The sequence below is a fragment of the Dryobates pubescens genome, chromosome 24 (genome assembly GCF_014839835.1).
Source record: "Dryobates pubescens isolate bDryPub1 chromosome 24, bDryPub1.pri, whole genome shotgun sequence".
Taxonomy (NCBI): domain Eukaryota; kingdom Metazoa; phylum Chordata; class Aves; order Piciformes; family Picidae; genus Dryobates; species Dryobates pubescens.
In genome coordinates, this window is record NC_071635.1 from 1265332 (window position 1) to 1289629 (window position 24298).

The 24298-nt window shown below is 47.9% G+C and overlaps 1 protein-coding gene across 1 annotated transcript in view; it reads left to right on the top strand.

Annotated features, from left to right (window-relative positions):
* Nucleotides 1-24298, top strand: part of WDFY3 (WD repeat and FYVE domain containing 3) — a 76554-nt gene that overhangs the window by 1271 nt on the left and 50985 nt on the right. The window contains exons 2-15 of the mRNA XM_054172698.1: nt 4123-4246; nt 7999-8108; nt 9098-9259; nt 9855-10047; nt 11684-11870; nt 12424-12590; nt 13282-13749; nt 15047-15145; nt 16041-16234; nt 17611-18068; nt 19180-19263; nt 22983-23160; nt 23585-23799; nt 24071-24183. Coding sequence (XP_054028673.1) covers nt 4123-4246; nt 7999-8108; nt 9098-9259; nt 9855-10047; nt 11684-11870; nt 12424-12590; nt 13282-13749; nt 15047-15145; nt 16041-16234; nt 17611-18068; nt 19180-19263; nt 22983-23160; nt 23585-23799; nt 24071-24183 — 2752 coding nt within the window. The remainder of the gene's footprint in view (nt 1-4122; nt 4247-7998; nt 8109-9097; nt 9260-9854; nt 10048-11683; nt 11871-12423; nt 12591-13281; nt 13750-15046; nt 15146-16040; nt 16235-17610; nt 18069-19179; nt 19264-22982; nt 23161-23584; nt 23800-24070; nt 24184-24298) is intronic.

Here is a 24298-nt window from a genome sequence, read left to right on the forward strand (position 1 = left end):
TTGTGGTGATCACTCAGCTTTGTTCTTCATAGATTCCTAGAATCATAGAATGGGTTGGGTTGGAAGGGACCTTAAAGGTCACCAAGTTCCAACCCCCTGCTATGGGCAGGGACACCTCCCACTAGCTCAGCTTGCTCAAGGCCCCATCCAGCCTGGCCTTGAACACCCCCAGGGAGGGAGCATCCACAACCTCTCATGGCAACCTGTTTAGTGTCTCCCCATCCTCACCCTCCAGAATTCCTTCCTAATCTCCGATGTCAGTTTCCCCTCCTCAAGCTTCAATCCATCCCCTCTTGTCCTAGCTCCACAAGCCCTCGTAAAACTTCCCTACCCAGCTTTCTTCTAGGTCCCTTTCAGGTACTGGAAGGCTGCTCTAAGATCTCCCTGGAGCCTTCTTTCCTCCATCTAAAGGAATGCATCCTGGCTGCTCTCTCCTCCCAGGTCCCACTATTGCCCTTCTTTATCACAGTTCTTTTCCTTCCATAGGTTTCCCCTCTCCCCTTTCTATTCTGTACAGAATCCATCAAAGTTTGGGGATGGACTCTTGCTCCTTCTCTGAATTTTGGAAACTCTTTTGTTCCCTTCTTTACTGAGATGAACTTAATGCTGAAGAGAGACATTCTGTGCTTGCTAAATGTTGTGCTTTTAGATCCTACCTGCAGTTGTGTCTCTTCCTCTCCCCTCTTGTCTCCTTGTTTGGTTTTAACACTGCTCTCCTCATTCTGTTCTCATTCTGACCTTCCTGGAGTCTCCCTGCTGGCCACAAACACAGGCTGTTGCCAGATGATGTCACTTCAGTTTCCAAGCCCTGTAAAACATGACTTGGAGCCTGGCACGCTGAGGGAAGCGTGCATTGTTAGTGCTCTCTCTCTTCCTTTCTTGCAGTCCTTGGTAACCTTTAGTAGTCACCAACCAGCTCTTAGTGTAGCTCAAACAAAAGTGAGCTCTCTTGGCCTGTCAGGTCTCATCTGTCCCTGTTGCAAGGGTTTTCTTCTCTTCATTTCACACAGATGCATTCTTGTCTTCCTGTGTTCAAGAAGCTCAGCAGTTGTGATGTCATTTATTTCTCCTTCCACAGTTTACCTTTTTCAGGTTCCTGATTAATGCCACCATCTTCTTTTGAGGCTTGCATGCAGAGTGTACTGTGGTTTCCTTGGCTTCTCTAGTTTTGAGTCTTCTGGAGTGTCAAGATGGTCAGGGCTGGGGAACCTTCCCTATGGGACAGGCTGGGAGAGTTGGGGCTGTTCAGCCTGGAGAAGAGAAGGCTGCAGAGTGTGAGGGTGGTGAGAGTCTGGAGCTGCTTTCCCAGGGAGGTTGTGGATGCCCCCTCCCTGGAGGTGTTCAAGGCCAGGCTGGTCTAGTGGAAGGTGTCCCTGCCCATGGCAGGGGTTTGGCACTGGATGATCTGTAAGGTCTCATCCAACTCAAGCTGTTCCATGATTCTGTCTTGTGGGGTTTTTTTTTCATTCCTCTCTTGAGAGGTACCTGAAGTTGTGTATGAAATGCAGTTCCATTTTCTTCCTGATATTTTGAGGCTTGTTAACCAGCAAAGCCACAGAAGCTAAAGCATTCCTAACTTCAGCTTCCATGCCCAGCATGGTTCCAGCGTGCTGTAGTCTGCAGCACCTCGGCAGTTTGGGTAAGGAATGGCTTTACAGAGCATTTCTGTCTCCTCCCTGCTCAGGGAGGCTTATGAAATGATGAATTGCATATTAATGAAAAGCTAAATGGGTGCATAGTTAACAAAAGATTGGCCTTGTGGAAGAGGACTCAAAGGGCTCCTTTGAGTGCAGGGCAGTGCAGTGCTGTGCTGGCATAGGCAGTGATGCTTCTGCAATGTATAAAGCAGTGGCTGGAGTGCTGGAGAGGCTGCTTTGGAGCAAGTGCTCCATTGTTTACTTTGTCTTGAGCCTTGCTTTACCTGGTCAAAAAGATGATCTGCTGGTGAAATGTTCCATGTGCTGCTGCTGGTTGTTACTACAACCTTTAGTCAGAGTGCATCAATAGCCAGTGCAGTGCAAACCTGCCTCATTATAAAGCAGCTCACCTCAGTCAACCTTTCACTGGAACTCTGAGCTCTCTGCATTTCCTGGGACCAGCTGCCAACTCAAAGCATGATCAGGACAAGGTACCAGGACCATGAGTTTTTCCCACCCCTTGGTCTGAGTAAAGAATTAAACAGTTAATGGTGGCAAGATGCTCTGCCAGTGTGCATCCTGCTCTAGATGACCATGCCTGGATTATCCCAATGAACATACAAGCCTCCAGTCCCTCTGCTCTGCCCTTCTTGTAGCCTGTAGTCTGCTGAAAATAGTCAACTGCCTGCCATGTCTGGGCTCCTGTTGTCTTTATTTATTGATAGCAGTGCTTGAAATTTCCTGTATGAGAACTGCTTCATTTTTTTTCTGTGAAAAAACTGTTTTTATTGTGAGGAAACAGTGTTCAAACTCAGTGCTGTATTTCTGGCTCCATTGCATCAGGACTTTGCAATGTGAGTAGGCAGGAAAAAGTATTTTGGGCTGTTTTGTAACATGCCAGAGAACTGATACTAAAGGGGAGTAAGAAGTCAGACAAAGGTTGTTCTGTCTTCTGCCTTTTGAAGTTTGCTTCAGGAACTCTGGGGTTGCAAGGTAAGCCAGTACCAGAAGCACTGCATCCTCGCTGGCTGCAGTGTTGGGGGTTTCACTGATGTCCCTGGACTGCAGAGTGACCTCCGTGGCGCGTGTCAGCTGCCAGCTGTGGTGCTGCAACTGGGTCACCCCGGCACGGAGCCCAGCTGTTGAGTCCCAATCAATTTACTGCAGGAGATCACATCCTCTCTCTGAGAGGCAGCTAGAGCTCATTGAGCTAAAGTGGTGTTGGATAAATACTGGGAGCTGTTGTGCTTCCTGGCTCCTGGGGACACCCCTGCCACGAGGGAGAAAAATGTAACTGAGCAGAGGTGTTGAGACCATTGTGGTTGTTATCAGCATTGACACAAGTGATGACAGCAGCGTTCAGGTGGCATGCTCTGCTGGATAACAAACAGCCTGGTTTTACTGGGCCTGTTTTAGTGCAAGGTTTACATCAGAAGTGGGGGTGGAGACTCCTTTTTGTGTGCAGCCTTGAAGGAGAAGCAAGCTCCCCCTCCGCCAGCTAACCCATTCTGCGGTCCCGTCGTGTCCATAGCTCAGTGCACACCAGAGGCTGAATGCATTTCTGCCTCAGAAGTGGCATTGAGGAACTGTTCAATAACCAATTTGGGGATTAAGCACAAAGGATAAGTTAAGGGGAAACATATAAAATCCTTAGTAACTGCTGTGGTTATGTTCAGGAGGATCTCCAGAGGGGAGAACAAGGCCTTAGGATGCCATCAGCATGGGAAGCTTCTTGGTATGGTCACTTAATCAAGGGAAGGCTTACCAGGGCAGTTCTGCTTCCTGGTGCCCTCTCTAAGGTTTCACACATGTTGTTCTGTACGTGCAGTTTACTCCTCTGGCATGTTTAGGTCCAGAAGATAGTAAAGAAGTTGCTCTTAGAAGCAGAACTCCTGTTAGACCTTGCTCTGGTACCCAGTCTTTACTCCATTATTCACAGAATGGTTTAGGTTGGAAGGGACCTTAAAGTTCATCCAGTTCAAACCCCCTGCCATGGGCAGGGAGCCCTCCCACCAGCCCAGGTTCAAGGCCTCTTCCAACCTGCAGGGAGGGGACATCCACAGTCTCCCTGAGCAACCTGTTCCTGTGTCTCACCACCCTCACTGTCAAGAATTTCTTGTCTCCAGTCTCAGTCTCCCCTCCTCAAGCTGCAATCCATTCCCTCCCCTTTTATCACGACAAGCCCTTGTAAAGTGCCTTTGGAGCTCTGTGGGGTTCTGTCTTGCAAGAAAACTTGTCGTTCCCTTCCTCCCTTATTCATTAGATCTTGCCTCCCTGAATGATGACTTCATTCCAGCTACAAATACATCTTGGATTATGAGCTGGGGAAGCCAGCAGAGTGATGGATGCCTCAGGAAAACAAATCCTTGGAATCTCCACTGGAATCTCCAAAGCTTCACTTTCTTTGTAAAGGGAGGTGGTGGTGCACAGTGATCCCTGTAAATGGAATGGCTTCTTGATGCAGCCGTGTTTTCTTTTGTTTCAGGTGTTTGGGAATGCTCCTCCAAGTACAATGACAGAAAAGTTTTCTGACCTCCTGCAGTTTACTACTCAAGTGTCACGGCTGATGGTGACCGAGATTCGGCGGAGAGCGTCAAATAAGTCCACAGGTACTGATCGTGTGGGGCACAAGGCTGGCCTTTGTGAGGTGTGCATCAGTCAGAATGCCATGAGCTGCCATCCACAGCAGCTGTGCAGGCTCAGAAATGAAGGCTCTGCAGCAAAAATGTGTTGTCTCCCATTTCTTTGGGCTGAGGCAGAGAGGAGGAGGAGGCTGGAGCTTTCCTCCTTGGGTCATGGAGTTAGGGACTTGGCTGGGAGAGCCTGGGTTATGGAGAAAGCTGAATTCCATCAAACTTGACAACACATTAAAAAGAGGGAAGTTTTATCATCTCCCAGTAGAAGGAGACTCAGAACATGCCTGTGGACAGCTGCTGGATCTTGCTTGAGGTGTCTGTTGGTGGTGTGTTATCCCTCAGATAGGTTAACATCCCCAAAACACACAGTTTTAATTAGCTGTTGCCCTGGAAGATAGTAAGATGTGAAATTACAGCAAATCCCATATTAAGACCAGCACCACTAGAAGGATGTTAGGGGACCCCTCTTTTTCCTCTGTTTATTCCATGTCTGGGTGGGATTTGGTCCTGTTGAGCCCTGAGTGTGTCAGAACCTGGGCACGTGTGGGGAGCTGCGTGAGCGAGGACGACACGCCGTGAAGACGTTTCATTAGCTTTCCTCTCTGATTTCTTCTTCTGCAAAGGAATGCTTCCAAGAAGTATCAAGTTTCTGTCTAGCAGAGAATTTTAAGATCTGTGTTGGCTTCTCAGTTTGGATTTGGTGGTAAATAAGGAAATAGCAGGCTGGAAAAGGCTGTGCAGATGCTTACGCATGAAGGCAGGAGTCACAAACTGTGCAATTACAATTTCTTTCCATTTCAAGTGGAGTAAGTAACAGGGAAACAGTCCAGATGACTAAACAGATAGCCCAGACAAAGCCTGTTCTCAGGGGTGGGCAAGATGAATGTCCAACAGCCATGCTGGCAGGGTGGTGGTGTTCATTTGACCTGCTTTGCTGGGGAGCATCTGGCAGGTCTGAAGGCTTCTGCTACAAGTGCCCATTTTGGTGTGTTTATTGCTTAAGCCATACCTCTGCTTGTTGCTCCAGACAATCCAGTTGTTTTCCTTGCAACTTCACAAGTCACAGGTAGTTTTTATTGTTGCTGAGGTTTGGGGGTTTTCTTGTTGGAAACTTAACCACAAGGACTGAAATGACAGTTTGATGCTCTTCTGAGCTTTAATTTAATGAATGCCAGTGGAAAGCACTTACAGAGTCATGGAATGGCTTGAGTTGGGAGGGACTTTAAAGATCATCTAGTTCCAACTGCCCCTGCCATGGGCTGGGACACCTTCCACTAAACCATGTCACTCAGTCTCATCCAGCCTGGTCTTAAGCACTTCCAGGGATGAGGCATCCACAGCCCTTCTGAGCAACCTGTTCCAGTGTCTCACCACCCTCATAGTAAGGAACTTCTATTGTCCAGTGTAAATCTACCCTGCTTTAGTTTAAGACCACTCCTTGTTCTATCACCACAGGCCCATGTGAGCTGCATCTCAAGCACTTCAGATGGCAGACTGACAGCTGCCACAATTTATTGTGGTAGGATCTAGATACCCTTGACAGCACAGGGAGGTTCTGAAAGGTCCCCCTAATGCTGGGCAGTCCTGCAACTTGGAAGAGCCTTCCACACTCAGAATGTGAATAAGTGGTTGTGGGGACAACCTGTGGAGGCTGTGCAGAAGAGCAGAAAGTTGAGAACTGGAGCACTTTAACCTCTTGAAGGCCAATTTTTTGGGTTTGTTGTTGTGATTTCCTGAGTGCTGGACCCTGTGCATCACTGCTTAGAGCACATTTGGCATTCAGTTCACTCCTGTCTGGCTTCACTGATTTCAGCCAACCTTCTGTGTATGTATTGCTCTGTTTGTTTAATGCTAAATTTGTTTTACCACACCTCTAGGCTGCTCAGCTAATCCCTCCTACCTCCAGAAACAACACCTGCAGTTACTGTTCCTGCCCTCTGTATGCTTGGGGTGATTTGGGGTTTGGTTTGTTACCTTTTTTTGATTTTCCTTCTTCACTCAAAATGCTTTTCACTTCTTCAGGCACTTTTCTGCCAGATTTGCTGCAAGGCTATCATTGTGTCATCTTCAAACCACTTTGGGAGATCAAACTGATAAAGATCCTTCATCAGAATGTATACCCATTGCAGCAAACCACATGAGTGGTTTGGGTTTGGCCTCCCACAATGCTACCTTTTTATTCTTTGCAAAATTCCACTGGTCTGCAGACTCTGCCTTTAGTGGTGATTTTCTTTGCAGTTTATCAGCAGAGCCATTTTTTATCTTGGACACAGAAGAGTGTAATTTGGTCTTTATCTTAGTTGTGGACAGCAGTGAGGTCTCTCCTGAGCCTCCCCTTCTCCAGGCTAACCACCCCCAGCTCCCTCAGCCTCTCCTCACAGGGCTGTGCTCCAGGCCCCTCCCCAGCCTCATTGCCCTTCTCTGGACACATTTGAGATCTCAGCATCTTTTTTTAATTTGAGGAGCCCAGACCTGGACACAGGACTGAAGGTGTGGCCTAAGCAGTGCTGAGCACAGGGCACAATGACCTCCCTGCTCCTGCTGGCCACACTGTTCCTGATGCAGGCCAGGATGCCATTGGCCTTCTTGGCCACCTGGGCACACTGCTGGCTCCTGTTCAGCTGCTGCCTACGGTACCCCCAGGTCCCTCTCTGCCTGGCTGCTCTCAGCCACTCTGTCCCCAGCCTGTAGCACTGCCTGGGGTTGATGTGGCCAAAGTGCAGCCCTTGGCACTTGGACTTGTTAAATCTGACGCCTTTAAAAAGGTGACTTGAGCAGGTAGAAGAGATGAGTGAAGACCTGTATGATGATAGACATTAATCTGAGATGATGGAGCTATCAAAGCTGCTTACAGCAGATGACAAGAGAACTTCTTCCTGCACTTAGCATGCTGTCTGTGTTTTAGGTACTGCTTAATTAAGACTGACATCTTTGAAGCTGCTATTTATAGTCTGCCATGGCTCTGCCTTTGGGGATGCCAGCGGCATGACAACTTTTTCAGAAGCATCTATTTAACCCCTGAGTCACACCTTCAAAGATGACTAGAAGGGGAAATGGCCTGAAATTGTGCCAGGAGAGGTTTAGGTTGGTGATTAGGAAAAATGTGTTTGCTGCAGGAGTGGTCAGGCATTGGCACAGGCTGCCCAGGGAGGTGGTGGAGTCCCCGTGCCTGGAGAAGTTCAAGAAACTTATGGCCGTGGCACTTGGAGTCATGGTTTAGTGGCCATGGTGGTGTTGGGTTGATGGTTGGATTCAGTGACCTTAGAAGTCTTTTACAGCCCAAACAGTTCTATGATTCTGTAAGAGCTTCTCTTCCATGGGTGGCTTTTGGAGCCTGTGTCCAAAGGAGTCTGCACACAGCCTGTTTGGTAGCAGCTGTACCTGCTCGTAGTCAGGAACTGTTTGCCCAGCGCTGTCTGGGCTCCTGCTGATCATTGCCTTCCCTCTTTTGCATTGAAGCCATTGTTACTGAAACGTGTCTGCTGGTTCAAAGGATGATGCATGACCTAAAAGTGGACTTTCTGCAGCCTTGCTAGTGGCAGAGCCAAGTGTATGGGAGACTGCAATGTGTCTGGAGAGAGCAGGCCCAAACCTTGTCCCCTCCTCGAGCGCTGCTGCAGAGGTGGAGCCCGGCTCAGCTCCCAGGACTGCTGAGAGGATGTGTTGCCTTCTGTGGCCTGTCAGACTGAATTCTTATGCTGCATTTTTAACCTGTGCCCCTGCAGAGGCTGCAAGTCGTGCCATAGTCCAGTTTCTGGAGGTCAATCAAAGCGAAGAAGCAAGTAGAGGTTGGATGCTGCTCACCACAATCAATTTACTAGCTTCATCAGGACAGGTTAGTCTCAAACAGTGAGGCTCAAAATAAACTGGTGTGGGAGAGACAAAAGCAAGGGCATGGACATGCTTTAAAATATGTGGCACTACATTCTGCCTTCTGTGTCAAGGGGCTTTTTCTGCTATACTGGCACAGAACCTCTGTGCTTGAGCTCCTGGTGGTTTCACTTCCCTTAAAAAATTAATCATAATTGTGGGACTTTAACTTATGATGTTCTCTTGAATTATGCACACCGTGTGTGTTGTTCCTCAAAAGCTTCTCCTGCATGCTGCTGCTTAGTGCCCTGTGAGATGCATGCCACACACAGCACATAAATCGCTCCAGCTTTGAACTCGGGCTGCGCTTTCAAGGAGGGCAGTGGCAGCTGAGAGAAGCCAAGGCAGGAGCAGTGAGGTAGCACTGTGAGTCCTTGCTGCCCTCCCTTGGAGAGCCCAGCTCTGCCAGTGTACCAGACAGCTCTTTGTTTTCCAGCTCTGCTCTGCCTCTGTGCTCCAGCACATCATCTCATCTGTTTAGGATGTCACTGCCTTCCACCTCAACTTGTCTTTCTTCCTACTGGGGCTTTCATGTTTTCTGCTACCTTGCTCCTTATGCCTGCTTATACCTTCTTAACAAATGAAAGCAAATGAAAGTCCTCCTCCTGCTCCTCTTTCTACTGCTGGCAGAAAACAGATAGCTAACGAGGGCTTGGCTGAAGGTCTTGTGAGCAACTTGTGAGCTTCTGCTGGCAGAGCTTGTCAGGTTTTGTTTGTCCTGTGCAGTGTCTGCTCCAAACTGTGGCTGTTAGATGCTGTTGTCATGCAAGTAAATTATGATCCTATTTTTAGGTAGGCATTCAAGAATAGAAGGTGAATCCACACTGCCCTGTGGACACCTCACCAGCAGCATGAGAAAGAAAAATCAGCCTTTGAGTCAACTGCACTCTAGGAGCCTGACTGAAGGCAATAATGTGCTGAACTGTTGTTTCCTTTTTCTGTTTTTCCCCCTAGAAAACTGTGGACTGCATGACTACTATGTCAGTGCCTTCCACACTTGTGAAATGTCTCTATCTGTTTTTTGACCTTCCACATGTGCCTGAGGTAGTTGGAGGAGCACAGAATGAGCTACCTCTCGCAGAGCGCAGGGCGCTGCTACAGAAAGTCTTTGTACAGGTAAGGAAGGTAAAAGAGGTCCTGGGGTTTGTAAGAAATGCTTCAGCTGAGGACACTCCACAAACTTGGCACTTCAACCAGGTTTTGCTCTTCCTGGGCTCTTCACAAGCTGATGGCTGAGAGTAAGATGGATTTTCCTGCAGGTTGTATTTCAAGTCTCCCTGTGGGTTTTGTCCTTGGCAAATATCTCCTTCACAAAACCAGCTGCTTAAAAGGAGCAACCTGTGGACTGTTGTTCTGGTTTGATCTAGCTGGTCCTACCAGTCTTTGGTATCTTTGGCCATTATTGATTGAAGTGGACCTCACTATGGTAGAGTAGAGGGGGAGGAGAGCCTCCCTTCATCTGCTGGCCACACTCCTCTTAGTGCTCCCCAGGATACCCTGGGCCTTCTTGGCTACAAGAAGCCAAAGAGATTTCAACTCTTCTGCTAACTTTTTGTGAGAGGTTTAAAACTTGGCTTCAGGTGAAATGACAGAAGCAAGATGCAGAGGGAAAGCAGCACAGGTGGCTGTGGATAAGAAGGAGAACTTCTCAATCTAGGCAGCAGTAGCAGCGCTTAGGGTACTGATGATGTTTCATGACTCCTCGTTGCAGATCCTAGTGAAGTTGTGCAGTTTTGTGTCCCCAGCGGAAGAGTTGGCCCAGAAGGATGATCTCCAGCTTCTCTTCAGTGCAATAACCTCCTGGTGCCCTCCCTACAACCTGCCTTGGAGGAAGAGTGCAGGGGAAGTGCTGATGACCATATCGCGCCACGGCCTTAGCGTCAACGTGGTGAAGTACATCCATGGTATGTGCCTCCTTCCAGGGCTATTGGTTGTCTTGCCTGCTTCTCCAAGAGGTTTTTTGGTTACCAAATAGGCATGAAAAGAATAGATTGAGGAAAGCTTCCAGACTTTTTGTTGATCTGTAGTTATTTATGGATAGGTGACATTTCAGAGCACTTGTGTAGTGAGGGAGGTGTTTGTAGCTGAGTCTTCCTCACCCACACTTCATTTTCTCACTGAGGGACTATAGAGTTTGCCCTCCTGTTTCAGTGGAGCTGATGATGACCAAAAGGATAGGCTTTCTGTAACTTCACTAACTGCCTGTCCTGAAAAACATTCCCTGGGAAGATGGACAGCTTTGTAACTCTTGCTGTGAGCAATAATTCTTGCTGGGAATCAGCTGGCTTTGGTCCTGCATTTGAGCTGGTAGCAGCAGCCCCTTGTAGGACGAGCTGGAAATGCCCTGTTGGCAGTTTGTCTGAGAACCACTCTAGCTGGCAATAAATTGTGGAGATGTCCAAGGAAGCCTCAGGAGGAGGAACCAGCTCCATGTGTTCTGCTGACGCAGACTGAGCTATTAGCAGCCTAGGAAAGCTGCTCCCTGTAGTACATACTGGGGAGAGCTAATTGGAGTGTGCTGGGAGAAGGTTATTTCATCCAGACATCATGCTTTGGCAGAAAGAGTTGGCAAGCCCTGGACCAGGCTGCCCAAGGAGGTGGTGGAGTCCCCGTCCCTGTGGGTGTTTCCAGGCTGTGTGGATGTGGTGCTGAGGGCTGTGGTTTAGGGGCAGTGGCTTAGCACCAGTGGTGGGGTTGTGAGCTCTAGGTGAGCGTTTGGACTTGATGATTTCAAAGGTCTCTTCCAAGTTCAAAGGTCTATGGTTCTGTGAAGAAGCTAAGTGAGGCTGCTGTAACCACCACTGCTAGACTCAAGGTCTCTTCCAACCACTAATGTTCTGTGATGCTGTGACAGGAGGCTCTCCAGGACATCAGGGGTGGCGTACCCTGGGAACAGCAACGTCTGTGGAATAGCTGCACTAGGAGATGTTCAGGGAAACCTGATGCATGGGCACAGGAGCACATGAGTGTGAACCTCTGATACTGATTGATGCAATAGTCAGCTGACTTCTGCTGCTGTGCTGCAGCCCAGCTTCCCTGCAGGGTCTCCACTCCAAGGGTGTTGTCACCAGGGGGCCTCTCCTTCACTTGGCTGAGACCCAAGCCTGTGTCCAAAGGAGACAGTTTCTCAGTGCTAGTAGCTTCTTAAGCACTGTCTTTGATCAGGATTTAGCAGGCAGCAGGTGTGCCAGCCAAAGAAATGCTAACCAGAGCATCACTAAGAAGACTCTCTACAGTTGCCTTATTTGTTTCTTTATTCTGCTGAGTTTTCCAGGCAAACTTTGTAATCAAAAACCCTTTTTGCCTCCTTCTTAGAAGCCAAAGGGTTATGAAAGGGAGAAAGTGTTGGCAAAAGGAGTTTAGGGGTGGGATCCAAAGCCACTTGAGAAGCCTTTGTGTGCTCTGATGTGAAATGCTCTGTAATTTTCAGCATTGTGATAGGAGTTAACTCACAGCTGCTTTATTGCCATGGTTCTTGAACCAGGGAAGTTTTGTTGTGGTGGGATTTTTCTGTGATTTGTTCCTTGTGATTCTTTTCAGAGAAGGAATGTTTGTCCACCTGTGTGCAGAACATGCAGCAGTCTGATGACCTCTCACCCCTAGAAATAGTTGAGATGTTTGCTGGACTTTCTTGTTTTCTCAAAGACTCCAGTGATGTATCCCAGACGTTGTTGGATGATTTTAGGATATGGCAAGGATACAACTTCCTCTGTGACCTCCTCCTCAGGTATGCAAATGTGCTTGAAGGAATGCAGGCAGGTCTCTGAATGTCCTCAAGGACGGGGCCTCCACCACATCCCTGGGCAATCTGTCCAGTGCCTCACCACCCTCGTTGTGCAGAACTTCCTCCTGATGTCCGACTTCAACCTACCCTGCTCCAGTGTCAAACCATTGCCCCTTGTCCTGTCATCTAGAGGGCCTTTTAAACAGTCCCTCCCCAGCCTTCTTGTAGGTCCTCTTCAGACATTGAAATGCAGCTCTGAAGTTTCCCCAAAGCCTTCTCCTCTGCAGGCTTGAGCGGACCCAACTCTCTCAGCCTGTCCTCATCTTTGTTGAATTCAAGGATTGAGTGATGAGGTGAATTTCTCTGGCAAACAAATGTGTGCTCTCCTAAAGCCAGTCATGTCTGACTGGCTGCATGGGGAGAAATATGAACAGACAGTAGCTCAAATACTGCAGGAGCAGATCAGTAAAAGTGTGGTCTTTAATGGAACTGATACTAAAGTGATTTGGGTTGGATCAACTAGTGCTGTTAACTTCATCTGTTGCATTTCATTTAGATTAGAACAGGCAAAAGAGGCTGAATCTAAGGATGCTTTGAAGGACTTGGTTAATTTGATAACATCCTTAACCACATATGGTGTCAATGAGTTAAAGCCAGCTGGTGTTACCACAGGAGTACCTTTCCTGCTACCTGGGTTTGCAGTCCCACAGCCTGCAGGGAAGGGTGAGTCTGTGCTTTCTTTGTCCCTCTGTTTGTTATTTTTGTTGGTGTGGGTTTTAATGTTTGTTTGTTTAAACAAAATACAGAGAATCTGCATTCCACACAAAGCATTTGCAAAAGACTCTTGCAGGATCTTAGTAGAAGAACTTACCAGCTGCTTGGTTCTGTTGGCCTCAAAGCTGCTGTTTTGAGGTTGCTCTTCTCTGTACATGCTCCACCCCCTCAATGTCTGCCTTGTAGTTAGGGGCCCAAAACTGAACCAATCATTCAAAGTGCAGCCCCCACTGCTGAGTCCAGAGTGTTAGCCACACTGTTCCTGATCCAGGCCAGGATGCTGCTGGCCTCCTTGGCCACCTCGGGCACACCCTGGCTCCTCTTCAGCTGGTAGTCAACCAGCACCCGCAGGTCCTTTTCTACCAGCAGCTCTCCAGCCTTTAGACCTCAAAGACAAAACCAGCCTGCAGTTTCTTTTTGGGGCACTTTGGAAGGTGAAGATGCCATCTGCACAAACACAAGCTGTAGGTTTTGCAGTTTAAGTGGTTGTGCAGAGGCTCCTTCAGTTTTAGTCAAACTCCTGCCATGTTCTTATTTCATTGGCACTTAGTGAAGTTGATGACCTCCATTAACCAGTTAGGACAATTCAGAACTCTCTCTTCCCTTTTTCCCCCCACTGTCCTTTGTTTCCTGATCTTAGGTCATAGTGTGAGGAATATTCAAGCATTCTCAGTCCTGCAGAATGCATTTTTGAGAGCAAAAACCAACTACCTAGCACAAATCATCCTTGATGCCATCACCAATATTTACATGGCAGACAACGCCAACTACTTCATCCTGGAATCCCAGCACACCCTGTCTCAGTTCGCTGAGAAAATTCCCAGGCTTCCAGAAGTGCAGACCAAATACTTTGAGATGCTGGAATTTGTTGTCTTCAGCCTGAACTACATCCCCTGTAAAGAGCTGATCAGTGTGAGCATCCTGCTGAAATCCAGCACCTCCTTCCAGTGCAGCATCATTGCCACGAAGACGCTCCTCAAGTTCACCCGCCACGACTACATCTTTAAGGATGTCTTCAGGGAAGTGGGACTGCTGGAAGTGATGGTAAACCTCCTTCATAAGTATGCAGCCCTGCTGAAAGATCCCACTCAGGCACTGAATGATCAAGGTAGCGTGTGCTCTTCCATTTTCTTACTGCATGGCTCTGGTTTGGGCTGGCTGTAGCGGAGGTCAGCACTTCAGAGGAGCAGCGAGAGAGTCTGAGCCTCTCTCAGGGGCTGAATTCTGCTTGGGGTTCTGCACCGTCTTAGAAGTTCATTGGAATTGCTTCTCTCTTAACACCCTGCAAGGTGCTTGAGGCAAGATTCAATGAATGCAAAAAGCAGTTCCTGTTTTGCTTTGTAAGTGTTTTTTTGGATGGATTGGGTTGATATTTGTTACGTGAACAGAGCAAGCATAGGAGCAGCACAGAGCACCTCTGCCCTTCCTCACCTAGGGGGCTTGACAAAATCTGAAGCGAGCCTCTCGAGCACATAGCTGAGCTCTTAACAGAGGTGTGCAGGCAAGGCTGCCAACGTACAAGTTGGGTCTACGTTTTGCAAGAGCGTTTGAGAAATATATAAAAAGAAAGAGTTGTCTCATTTCCAGAGTTGAGATGAGCTCCACAGCTGCTCAGCCTGCCGAGGAGCATGTGCACACACATGCGCAGGGAGCCTTTTCTTTTACATTCTCTATGTGCATGTCAGTGTGCATCAGAGACCCTTCTGCTTTAATCCTAAGTACTGGCTCTTTTCACCTGGGTTTCTTGGCTGAAACCTCCTTGGTGAGTGGTAGCAGCTGATTAGAGTTAGAAAGCTTTGTTGGCAGCAACTCTATTGAAAGACAGAAATTCTCTTGCAGCTAAATGGAGCAGGTTGTCCTCTGCTTAGGGTGCTGCCTGGGTCCACATGCCCTCGTCCTGTGGCTTGCTTCTTCTTAGACTCCTTTTAAACAACTGGCTTTTTCTGGAGTGTTTCTCTGTGTTTCAGATGCCACTTGCAGAGCCAGTTGGTCTTTCATTGTAATGATGTGCCAGTGGGTTTGTGCTTTTGTGTGGAATTGCTGTTTTCAAGGACTGAATGAGAGATCCTGTTACATCTTCAGCTGTGGTCTGGGCTTGTGACTTCAAGGAGCAGCCATTGGGGCTATGAAAGTACACGGGCAGCTGCAGTGTCAGCCACTGAGCTCGCACAGTGCTCCAAAGCTTCTGTTTAAATTCTTGTCTGCATAAATCAGTGTTTCAAGCCATTCAGAGTTAAGCTATCCCAGGAATGCCTGTGCAGACTAAATCTTAAATTGCTTTGCAGTATGGTTAGGGTGCATGTTCTCTGGGGCAGCAAAGAAAATTGTTGAGGAAACTACCAAAAAGTGTCTTACAAAAGAGTAATTTTTGCTATGACTCTGACTTTGGAAATGATTTCTTTCAGGGGATTCAAGAAACACTTCATTTGAGGACCAAAAGCAGCTGGCTTTATTGGTTATGGAGACCTTGACAGTACTACTCCAAGGATCAAACACAAATGCAGGTAAGCAGAGAGACCACTGTCAGGATAGGTACAAGAGAATTGAGAAAATCATGCCTGGAAGCCAAGCAGTCTTGACTTGGTACCTTGGGGCAAGTGACCAGACACACTGAAATACACTTCTGCTCTTTCCTCTGTGACCTGTCCCGGGTGACCCTGCTCTGCAAGGGAGGTTGGACTGGATGATCTCTGAAAGTCCCTTCCAACCCTGCATTCAGTCTGTAGGAGTGAAAATGCACAGCTTTTACGGCATCACAGAGTGGTGGCAGTTAGGAGGGACCTCCAAAGGCCATGCGGTCCAACCCCCCTGCCAAAGCAGGGTCACCCAGGGCAGGTCACAGAGGAACACATCCAGATGGGGCTTGAAAGTCTCCAGAGAAGGAGATTCCACAACCTCTCTGGGCAGCCTGCTGCAGGGCTCTGTGACCCTTGCAGTAAAGAAGTTTCTCTTGATGTTGAGGTGGAACCTGCTGGGTTCCAGTGTGTGTGTCCATTGCTGCTTGTCCTGTCACAGGACACCATTGACAAGGGCCTGGCCCCTTCTTGCCTCCCACCTTCAGATATTTATAGATGTTAATAAGATGTTTATTGCACTGTATGATCTCCAGAGGTCCCTTCCAACCCCATACCATTTAGTAATTTTATGAAGATCTCCTCTCAGTCTGGTCCTCTCCAGTCTAACCAGCCCCAGGTCTCTCAGCCCTTCCTCATCAGACAGATGTTCCTGGCCCTTCATCATCCTCATAGCCTCCCTCAGACTCTCTCCTGTCCCTTTTGAACTGGGGATGACGGAACTGGACACAATACTCCAGATGTGGCCTCACAAGGGCAGAGGGGAGGGTGAGGAGTTGTCATCATTTGTTCCTGATTGTATTCTTCACTCCCCCTTTCTGAGCAGGTATTTTCAGGGAGTTTGGTGGTGCCCGATGCGTGCACAACATCGTGAAGTACCCCCAGTGCCGGCAGCACGCCCTGATGATCATCCAGCAGTTGGTGTTGTCACCCAGTGGAGAGGACGATATGGGCACTTTGCTGGGGCTGATGCACTCAGCTCCACTTATGGAACTGCAGCTCAAAACAGACATCTTAAGGGTAAGTTAAATGCTGCTCAAGGATTCTGCTTCTAAGCCCCAAAGGAGCAACCCTGGCCCACCAGGTGGCTGGTGTTCAGCTGCTGAATGTAGGTCCTCTCTGGAGCTGAAATGAGTGTGTTTGATGCACAGCTTTTATTGTCTTCCATCTGTCCAGAGCAGGTTTCAGAATGAGAGATGAAGGCTAATGAGTGAGTTTGTGTCTTTGGCATCATCACTGGTAATCAGCCTCAGGGGACAGAAAATGAGCTTTGACAGTCCTGAGGATCTTCCCAGGTGGAATGTTCTTTAGAGTAGATGTCATGAGAGTAGATGAGAGGGAAAAGGCAAACAGGCAACAGTTTATTTTCAGGGCTGGTTTGCTTTCTCTTGTGGCAGGCTTCCTTTACTTTGCCAGTTGGTTAGGTATAAATGCAGAAGGAGTTTGTGTCTTTGTAAGTCCTGGGGAGCAGAGTGGAAGACAAAGGAGAAGAACTTGCTTAAGCTAAGTGGTGAAAAGGTAGGAAAGGAAGGCTACGTGGAGGGGGAAGAGAGAATCTTCTCATCCATTTTTGTCTCATTAAGACTTTTTGGCTGCTAATCTAGCCCCACAGTTTCTTCTCAGAGTAGCTGATGTTCTTTTTCTGAATGGACATAATACATGGGCCAAACTTTTCCTGACCCCTGTTTGGCTTGGTTTTGGCTGGATGGTTTCTCCAGCCCTTCATTTGCAGGCCTTAGATTCATCTTATTTCTGCTCTCTATACTGTAGCTCTGTATTTGTTCAGCAAGTAAGCTTTGACCTAGTGTTGTTTTACTCAGGCTTATTTTTGAGCAGCAACTCCTAAAAGCAACTTTTGCTCAGTTTGGAGATTTGTGGGTTTCATTGCAGAGGAAGGCTAAAACAAAAGGGGGTGTTGGGGCTAACTTTTTGTTGTCTCTGAGTGCTGTTGTGGCTTCTAACTGCCAGGGGATGATGCCTTGTGGATTTCTGGGATATCTGTGGTAGGATGCTCCAAGCTTTAGGTTTCTCATAGCTACAGACAGTTGTCTGCCCCCTCCTGTTAGAAGTCTCTTGTCAAGTGTGGTGGCAGAGTGTACCCTTTTTCAATAGCTGTATTCCCTGCCTTAGCACTAAGGGAATTCCCTGGGGATTTGAGCTTCTCTTCCAGGCTTGGTCAAGGCTTTTTGCTTGGCAGGTTTATTTATCTTCCCCCCACTCTCTTTACTTTGTAGGTTCCTGGGGATGGGGACTGCTGCAGTACAAAGCTGCTCTTTGGAGACTTCAGGCATGGCTCAGTTCTGACAGATGACAGAAGGCTTTGGCTAGCATATCAACCATAATCATTCCCAACTTTTCCCAGACCGCTTTGTTCTGACGGTTTGTTTTGTCCGCAGGCCCTGCTCTCGGTGCTGAGAGAAAGCCACCGCACCAGAACCGTGTTCAGGAAGGTCGGGGGATTTGTCTATGTCACATCCTTGCTTGTTGCTATGGAGAGATCTTTGTGCTCTCCACCTAAGAACGGCTGGGAGAAAGTCAACCAGAACCAAGTGTTCGAGCTGCTCCACACGGTGTTCTGCACGCTGACGGCGGCCATGCGCTACGAGCCAGCCAACTCTCACTTCTTCAGGACAGAGATCCAGTATGAGAAGCTGGCAGACGCCGTTCGGTTACTTGGCTGCTTCTCAGACCTGAGGAAGATCAGCCCCCTGAACGTCTTCCCATCAAACACACAACTGTTTCAAAGGCTGCTGGAGGATGACCTAATATCCCTGGACTCGGTGTCGCCGACGCTGAGACACTGCAGCAAGCTCTTCATTTACCTCTACAAGGTTGCAACCGATTCTTTTGACAGGTATGGAGTGGAGGGGTTTCTGCCTCTCCTCTGCTGCCTCTCTTCCCCCAAAGAATGTTCTTCAAATATGTGAATATTTCAAAGTTTTGTAGTTTCCCCTTGAATCTATTTCTTTGTTTCTTTACTCCCATGAGAGGAATCTAAGGGGGCAACATCTGACCAAGTACTGAGTTGGCTTGCTGGTGTTCTGCAGGCTGTGCAGCCTTCACCCTGACGTTGGATGCTTTTGTCCTGGCAGCGATGTAAGAGCAAGCTGTCGGTTCCTGGCTGTAACTGATGTGTCGAAGCAACCTGTTGGTCGACAGGCAGAGTCTGGGTGCTTTAGCATCCAGAACTAAGCAATTTTTATGCTATTGCTGAGCCAGATGAAAAATATCACACCTTAACTTCTTGTTCCCTTTGATCCCAGACTTTAAGTAATTAAGTAACATCACTACAAATTTAGAATCATAGAATCATTTAGGTTGGAAAAGAGTCTGAAGATCCTTGAGCCCATCTGTAAACCTAACACTGCGAGGTCCATCACTAACCACCTCCCAGGGTGGCACATCTACAGGATGGGCTGGTGGGAGGTGTCCCTGCTTATGGCAGGGGAGTTGGAACTAGATGATGTTTATGGTCCCTTCCTACCCAAACCATTCCATGATTCTATGGTTCTAAGCTACCTCACTAAGTTCCTCCTCCTTTATTTTGTTTCCCTATTCCTGTCATCTTCAGTGATCTCTTCAGTGACCATCATCATTCTTCCTTCTTTCTTATGTTTTGTGTTTCTCATTCTGTGTAAAGTTTCAGTTGATTTAATTCCTTACCCATGTTGTTTTTTCTTAATTCATGGAGGCTTTACTTTCTCCTCTCAGTTTCCACTGTTAAACATTGAAAGGTGTCCTGCTTTGCTGGTGTGGTCACCTCACCAGAGCTCTGTGGGGTAACAAGCGCAGGGTGAAGCACACTTGCACGCCCCTCGCTCGGTCACACCCTGTGTTGTCCGTGGTGTTTCTGAAGCATGGGTCTTGGTAACAATTTTATTGGTGCTGTCATAGAACTAACAAGCTTATGGCCTCTGGTTTCTTCTCTAACCTCTCTGTCTTACCCCTGTCTGTTTTGTCTGTAGTCGTGCAGACCAGATCCCTCCTTGCCTGACAAATGAGACTTCTCTCCCCTCTCCCTGGGGTACGCCAGCTTTGTCCAGGAAAAGGTACCGACCCTTCCAAGAGAAGTTGACCTTGCTTCTGATTTCTCTCTCACTGCTGTCTTCCTTAGTTTTGAGTGGCCTTTTTTTTTCTCTCAAGATGCAGGTTTTTTTCTGAGGTGTGCATTTTCACTTGTGTGTTCTTTTGATAGAACACTTCTGGAGGTATGGTTCATATTTTCATCCCAGGCAGTGATGCTAATTCTGGAGAGCAGAGACGTCTCCAGACTCCTAAGGCACTTCAAGTTAATTTCACAATTCAAACCCAAATAAGGTCTAGTATAAAAAATGATCTAAGGGAGCTATTAATGACAATCTCAGGAGCAGCTCAAGGAAGATCAGAATATGAGAGTGGTGAAATACTGGAACAGGTTGCCCAGAGAGGCCCCATCCCTGGAGGCATTCAAGGTCAGATTTGATGGGCCCCCTGAGCAACCTGATGTAGTTGGAGGTGTCCCTGCTTACTGCAGGGGAGTTGGACAAGATGACCTTTGAGGGTCCCTTCCCACATTCTGTGATTCTGTGACAGCATGTTAATTGTTACAGCAGGATTTCTTTTGTCTTGACTAATTATTGAGGAAGAGCTGCTTTCAGAAGGATGGAGGAATGGCTTCTTAAGGTGCTCTTTTGGTAGCAGTTGCACAGAATGAAAAAGCATGAACCTATCAGTACTTGACTAGGAGATGATGTAGAGGCAGACTAAAGTTTGGAAAGACAGATGCAAAACAGTGTGGCAGAAGCAGAATCTCACTTATATGAGGGACTTTTTGACAAGGGCCTGTAGTGACTGGACAAGGGACAATGGCTTTGAGCTGGGAGAGAGGAGGATGAGGCTGGAGATGAGGAAGAAATTCTTGAGTGAGGGTGGGGAGATGCTGGAACAGGTTCCCCAGGGAGGTTGTGGATGTTGCATCCCTGGAGGTGTTCAAGGCCAGACTGGATGAGGCCTTGAGCAACCTGATCCAGTGGAAGGTGTGTCTGCCCATGGTGGGGGATTGGTCCCTTCAAACCCAAACCATTCTGTGATTTGCCCCAGAGACCCCAGGGAGGGGGCCAGCCATTTGTTATCTGAAGATGTAGGTTTGGCTTTTGGAGGCTTCAAAGTCATCTGAAAGGCTCTGATTATCCAAGGTGCAGATGCCATGTGTGGACAATATGCTCCTTCTTGGTTTAGGGTTTGCTGTCAGGTTTTGTGTTTGGAATGTAAGATATTTGGCAAAGCTGCTTTTGGAAACTGCTTTAGAAGGAAGTGTTTGGACTTGAGCAGAACAGAGAAGCCTTTTTCTCTCTAGCTGAGTGATGTTTCCCAAGTCATACCTGGCTATTCCGCAAGGGCTGGCTTGGACAAGCTCTTTTTCCCAGCAGTCCAGAAAGCCTGGGTTTCCTCTCTTTTCCAGGACTGAAGCATTTAGGAGCCAGCATAGCTGTTGCAAAACTTTAGCTGCCAAATTCCTGTCCCTGCCATTTACTTTGAAGAAAGTTGAAGGAAAGCAGCGTTTCCTGTGGAGCCTTTTTACCGCGGTGGCCCCAGTGTTGCCCTCCAGCATTAAGCACTGCCCTTTGCTCTACTTTGCTCTTCTCCCAGGTGTAAGTGGCCTGGCTGCTCAGGCCGAATTCCAATTTGCTCAGGCTCAAATTCAGTGCATTTGAGTAATTCACTGAATTCCTCAAACACACAGGTGTGTGGAGGCTTGCAGCAGAGCAGAACACAGGCAGTGCCTGCCAAACAAGAGCTGATCCCAGGGCGCAGTGACTCAAAGAGTGCCAGATGGGTAGCTGAGGCAGCCTGGGAGGTAAAATATAATTCTGTGTGTCTATGAATAGATAGCTTAGAATTCCTTTGCTTTGCTCTTTTGTAGTGCTGAAATGAAAATGCAGGCAGTTCTTTGCAAACCACAGTGTATAAGGCGGGGTAAAGTCAGTACCCCCAAGAGGTGCTTTGGGCAATTCAGCTAAGCACCAGTACAGGGGGTTCTTGAGTGCTTCACAAACAAAGGCAGGCCTCAAAGCAAAAGTGGACAGTGTGATCCAGCTGGCCTGATGACTTTCCAGGTACTTTCTGTAAAACCATGATTTGAAGTTTAAAAAACAAATAGGCAGGGCTAAGCTTTTCCAAAAGTGTGTTTGAGCAGCTGTCTGCTTTCTCACGCCGCTTCAGCACCGTGTTTGCCATTCCTGGTGAGCTGGATACCAGTAGCTGGGATCTTCCTGCTTTCAGGAACGAGCAGCCTGGCTTCTTTAGCCCATCAGTATTTGATTTGCTTGTTTTCTCTCTTTACATGTCAGATACAGTCAGCTTCTGTTGAAGTTGACTCTTCCGAGAGAAATGTTTGCTCTTCTCTTTCTGTTTTCTGTCTGCTTTGCTTCCCCTGGCTCTCTCTTGTTGCTGTGGCCTGGGTTTCTGCCTTTTGCCTGGGAAGACACCTGTCTGAGGGACAGCCCTGTGTTGTTGGGCTAAAAGAGCCAGCACTCTGCACATGAAGGGTCCTCACAAACAGCACAGCTCTGCTTTTGATGCACTATCTGTGATTCTCTGATGTTTGTTGCTGGGGTGAGCGTGTGTGAGACGCAGCCTTCAAAGTCTGCAGGACAGAGTTACACTTGCAGCCTTCCTCATCTCCCATCTAGGTCCTGTTTTTCCCAGGAGAAAAGAATTTCTAGTTGGAAGTGCCCAATGAGAGTGAGGAACAGTGAAGCCTCCCAAGTGTTATTTCTGTTGGGAGCTGGGGGTGAGCTAAATCTGTCACTGAGAGCTGGAGTGAGGAAATGCCCTTTTCAACTGGTTTGACAGGACAAGACCTGGGTTTAGCTGGGTTCACTTGGTAACCAGCAGACAGTATTGGATCTTCAAGAAAAATGGTTACATTGAGTTCTTCTTTTCTTCTTGTGAATAAGGATGTATGCTAAATACTGGGGGAATATAGGGTGGCTTCAGTTGTTTGTTGGTTTGGAGTGGGTGTTTTTTTTGTGGTGAGCCTGAGCCTTTTGAGCTATCTATTGCTCCTAAAGTACCATCTTGGAAGCATCTGTTCAGTAAGCTGCTCATGCTGTTTGTGTGATGAATCTTGTGCTGAAAGAACAGCATCAAGCTGATAGCTCCAAGGGTTTCAATGAGAAATGCACCTACAGCTCTCAGCACAAGTGGTTGTCTTCCAAGCCAGTGTGTCAAAACCTCTTCTCCCTGGTACAGGCTAAAGCAATTGAATGTAAAACTAAATTGCCACAGCAGTCATGGGAAGACTGAGAGCATCAGAACTGCTGGCAAGAGGTAGACCAAGATCAGTTTTCTGCTCCTGATTAGAGATTGCTGAGAAGTTATTGATAGCACCTTAAACAATCCCTTGTTAATGAAAAGCAAATGGGGGGAAACACATTCAAAGCTGAATTCGTCCCCCAGACCAGGAGCAGCTTGCATGCTGCGGTCTCTGTGTGCAGCCACCACGACTAGAATGAAGAGAGGAAGGCAAAAAGGCAACATTTTAAGTTCTTAGCACCCAGAGAATGGACTTCAGAGTTGATGCAGTTGAGAAGTTGAAATGCTTCTGGGTTGTGTCTGGGCAAACTTGTCCTACAGAGTTGAGAAGAGGAAAGCACTCGGTCGGTCTGACTGAGGGAGGAGAAAGGAGAGAGGAGTAAAGGAGGCCAGTTCAACTTGAGAGCTGTTTGAAACTGCCAGGCAGGTAGCAGATGGGTGTTGTAACCATGGGATGTTTTCTGTCCTGCAGGCACACATACCATTCTGTTTCAACTCCTCCTGTTTGCCCTCAGAAAAACATAGCTGATGTGAAAGTGCAAACAGGCCCCCCGTCCGCACAGGGCTCCGACGCCGTCATCATCCACCCCGGGGCTGTGCTCGCCATGCTGGATCTCCTGGCCTCTGTTGGGTCTGCCACACACCCTGAGGTAGGGGAAAAAAGCTTTGAGAATGGCTGGGACGAAGGATGGCTGTGGCAAATGGGAAGAAAGGGCCAATGTCCTAGTGTTCTGTGCTGAGAAACGGAGGCGTTCCACACAGGAGCTGAGTTCAGTAACTGGTGACGCTGACACAGTTTTATTTCATGGGCTTGGTTTTGTTTGGCTCTTGTGAGACCCCCACCTCAGATACTGCCTCCAGTGCTGGTGTGCCCAGCACAAGAAGGACACAGTTGTTGGAATGCATCCAGAGGAGGCCACAAAGATGATCCAAGGGCTGGACTCCCAGCACATCTCTTTGAGTATTGGATCTCCTGTGTATTTGTTGCTGCTGGTAGTTTCCTTTTCATTATCTTGCTTTTATTTGCCTTCTCAGTTTGCCTCTTCTCAAGTTGTGTACTCTTCTTTTTCCAAGCATGCTCTGGATCTCCAGCTGGCAGTGGCCAACATCCTGCAGTCTCTGGTGCACACAGAGAGGAACCAGCAAGTCATGTGTGAGGCTGGGCTCCATGCACGACTCCTTCAAAGGTGCAGTGCTGCTCTGGCTGACGAGGACCACTCACTGCATCCACCACTTCAGAGGATGTTTGAGAGGCTGGCTTCCCAGGCACTGCAGCCCATGGTGCTGAGGTCAGAAAGATCCCATGGAAATGTGTGTGAAGGAAGTGCAGAAGTGTGGTAACACAAGAGGTGACTGGAAAAATCTGCAGGGGGGGTGGGCTGGATGAGCTTTGGAAGTGATTCTATGAGTCTGTGAAGCGTGTTCATTGTAACGATGCATCAGCTTCCTTAGTTAGAAATGAGGTGTATTACAAGTAATGGCTGTCTTTGCTTCAAGTGGTACATTTCTAGGCCAATAAACATCCCAACTGATTTGTAGATGTTTCTTTCTCTTTCCTAGGGAATTTTTACGCTTGGGAAATCCTCTGAACTGTGGCGCCTGGGACAAGAAGCTGTTGAAGCAGTATCGAGTGCACAAGCCCAGCTCGCTGAGCTTCGAGCCCGAAGCGAGAAGTAGGTGCTGAAGGGCTGGAACTGCATCTACAGAGCTGCTTCCTCGTCGCCCCCAGCTGCACACTCAGCTCAGATTTATAGCTAAACATCCATAAAACCCTACCAGCTTCCCAGG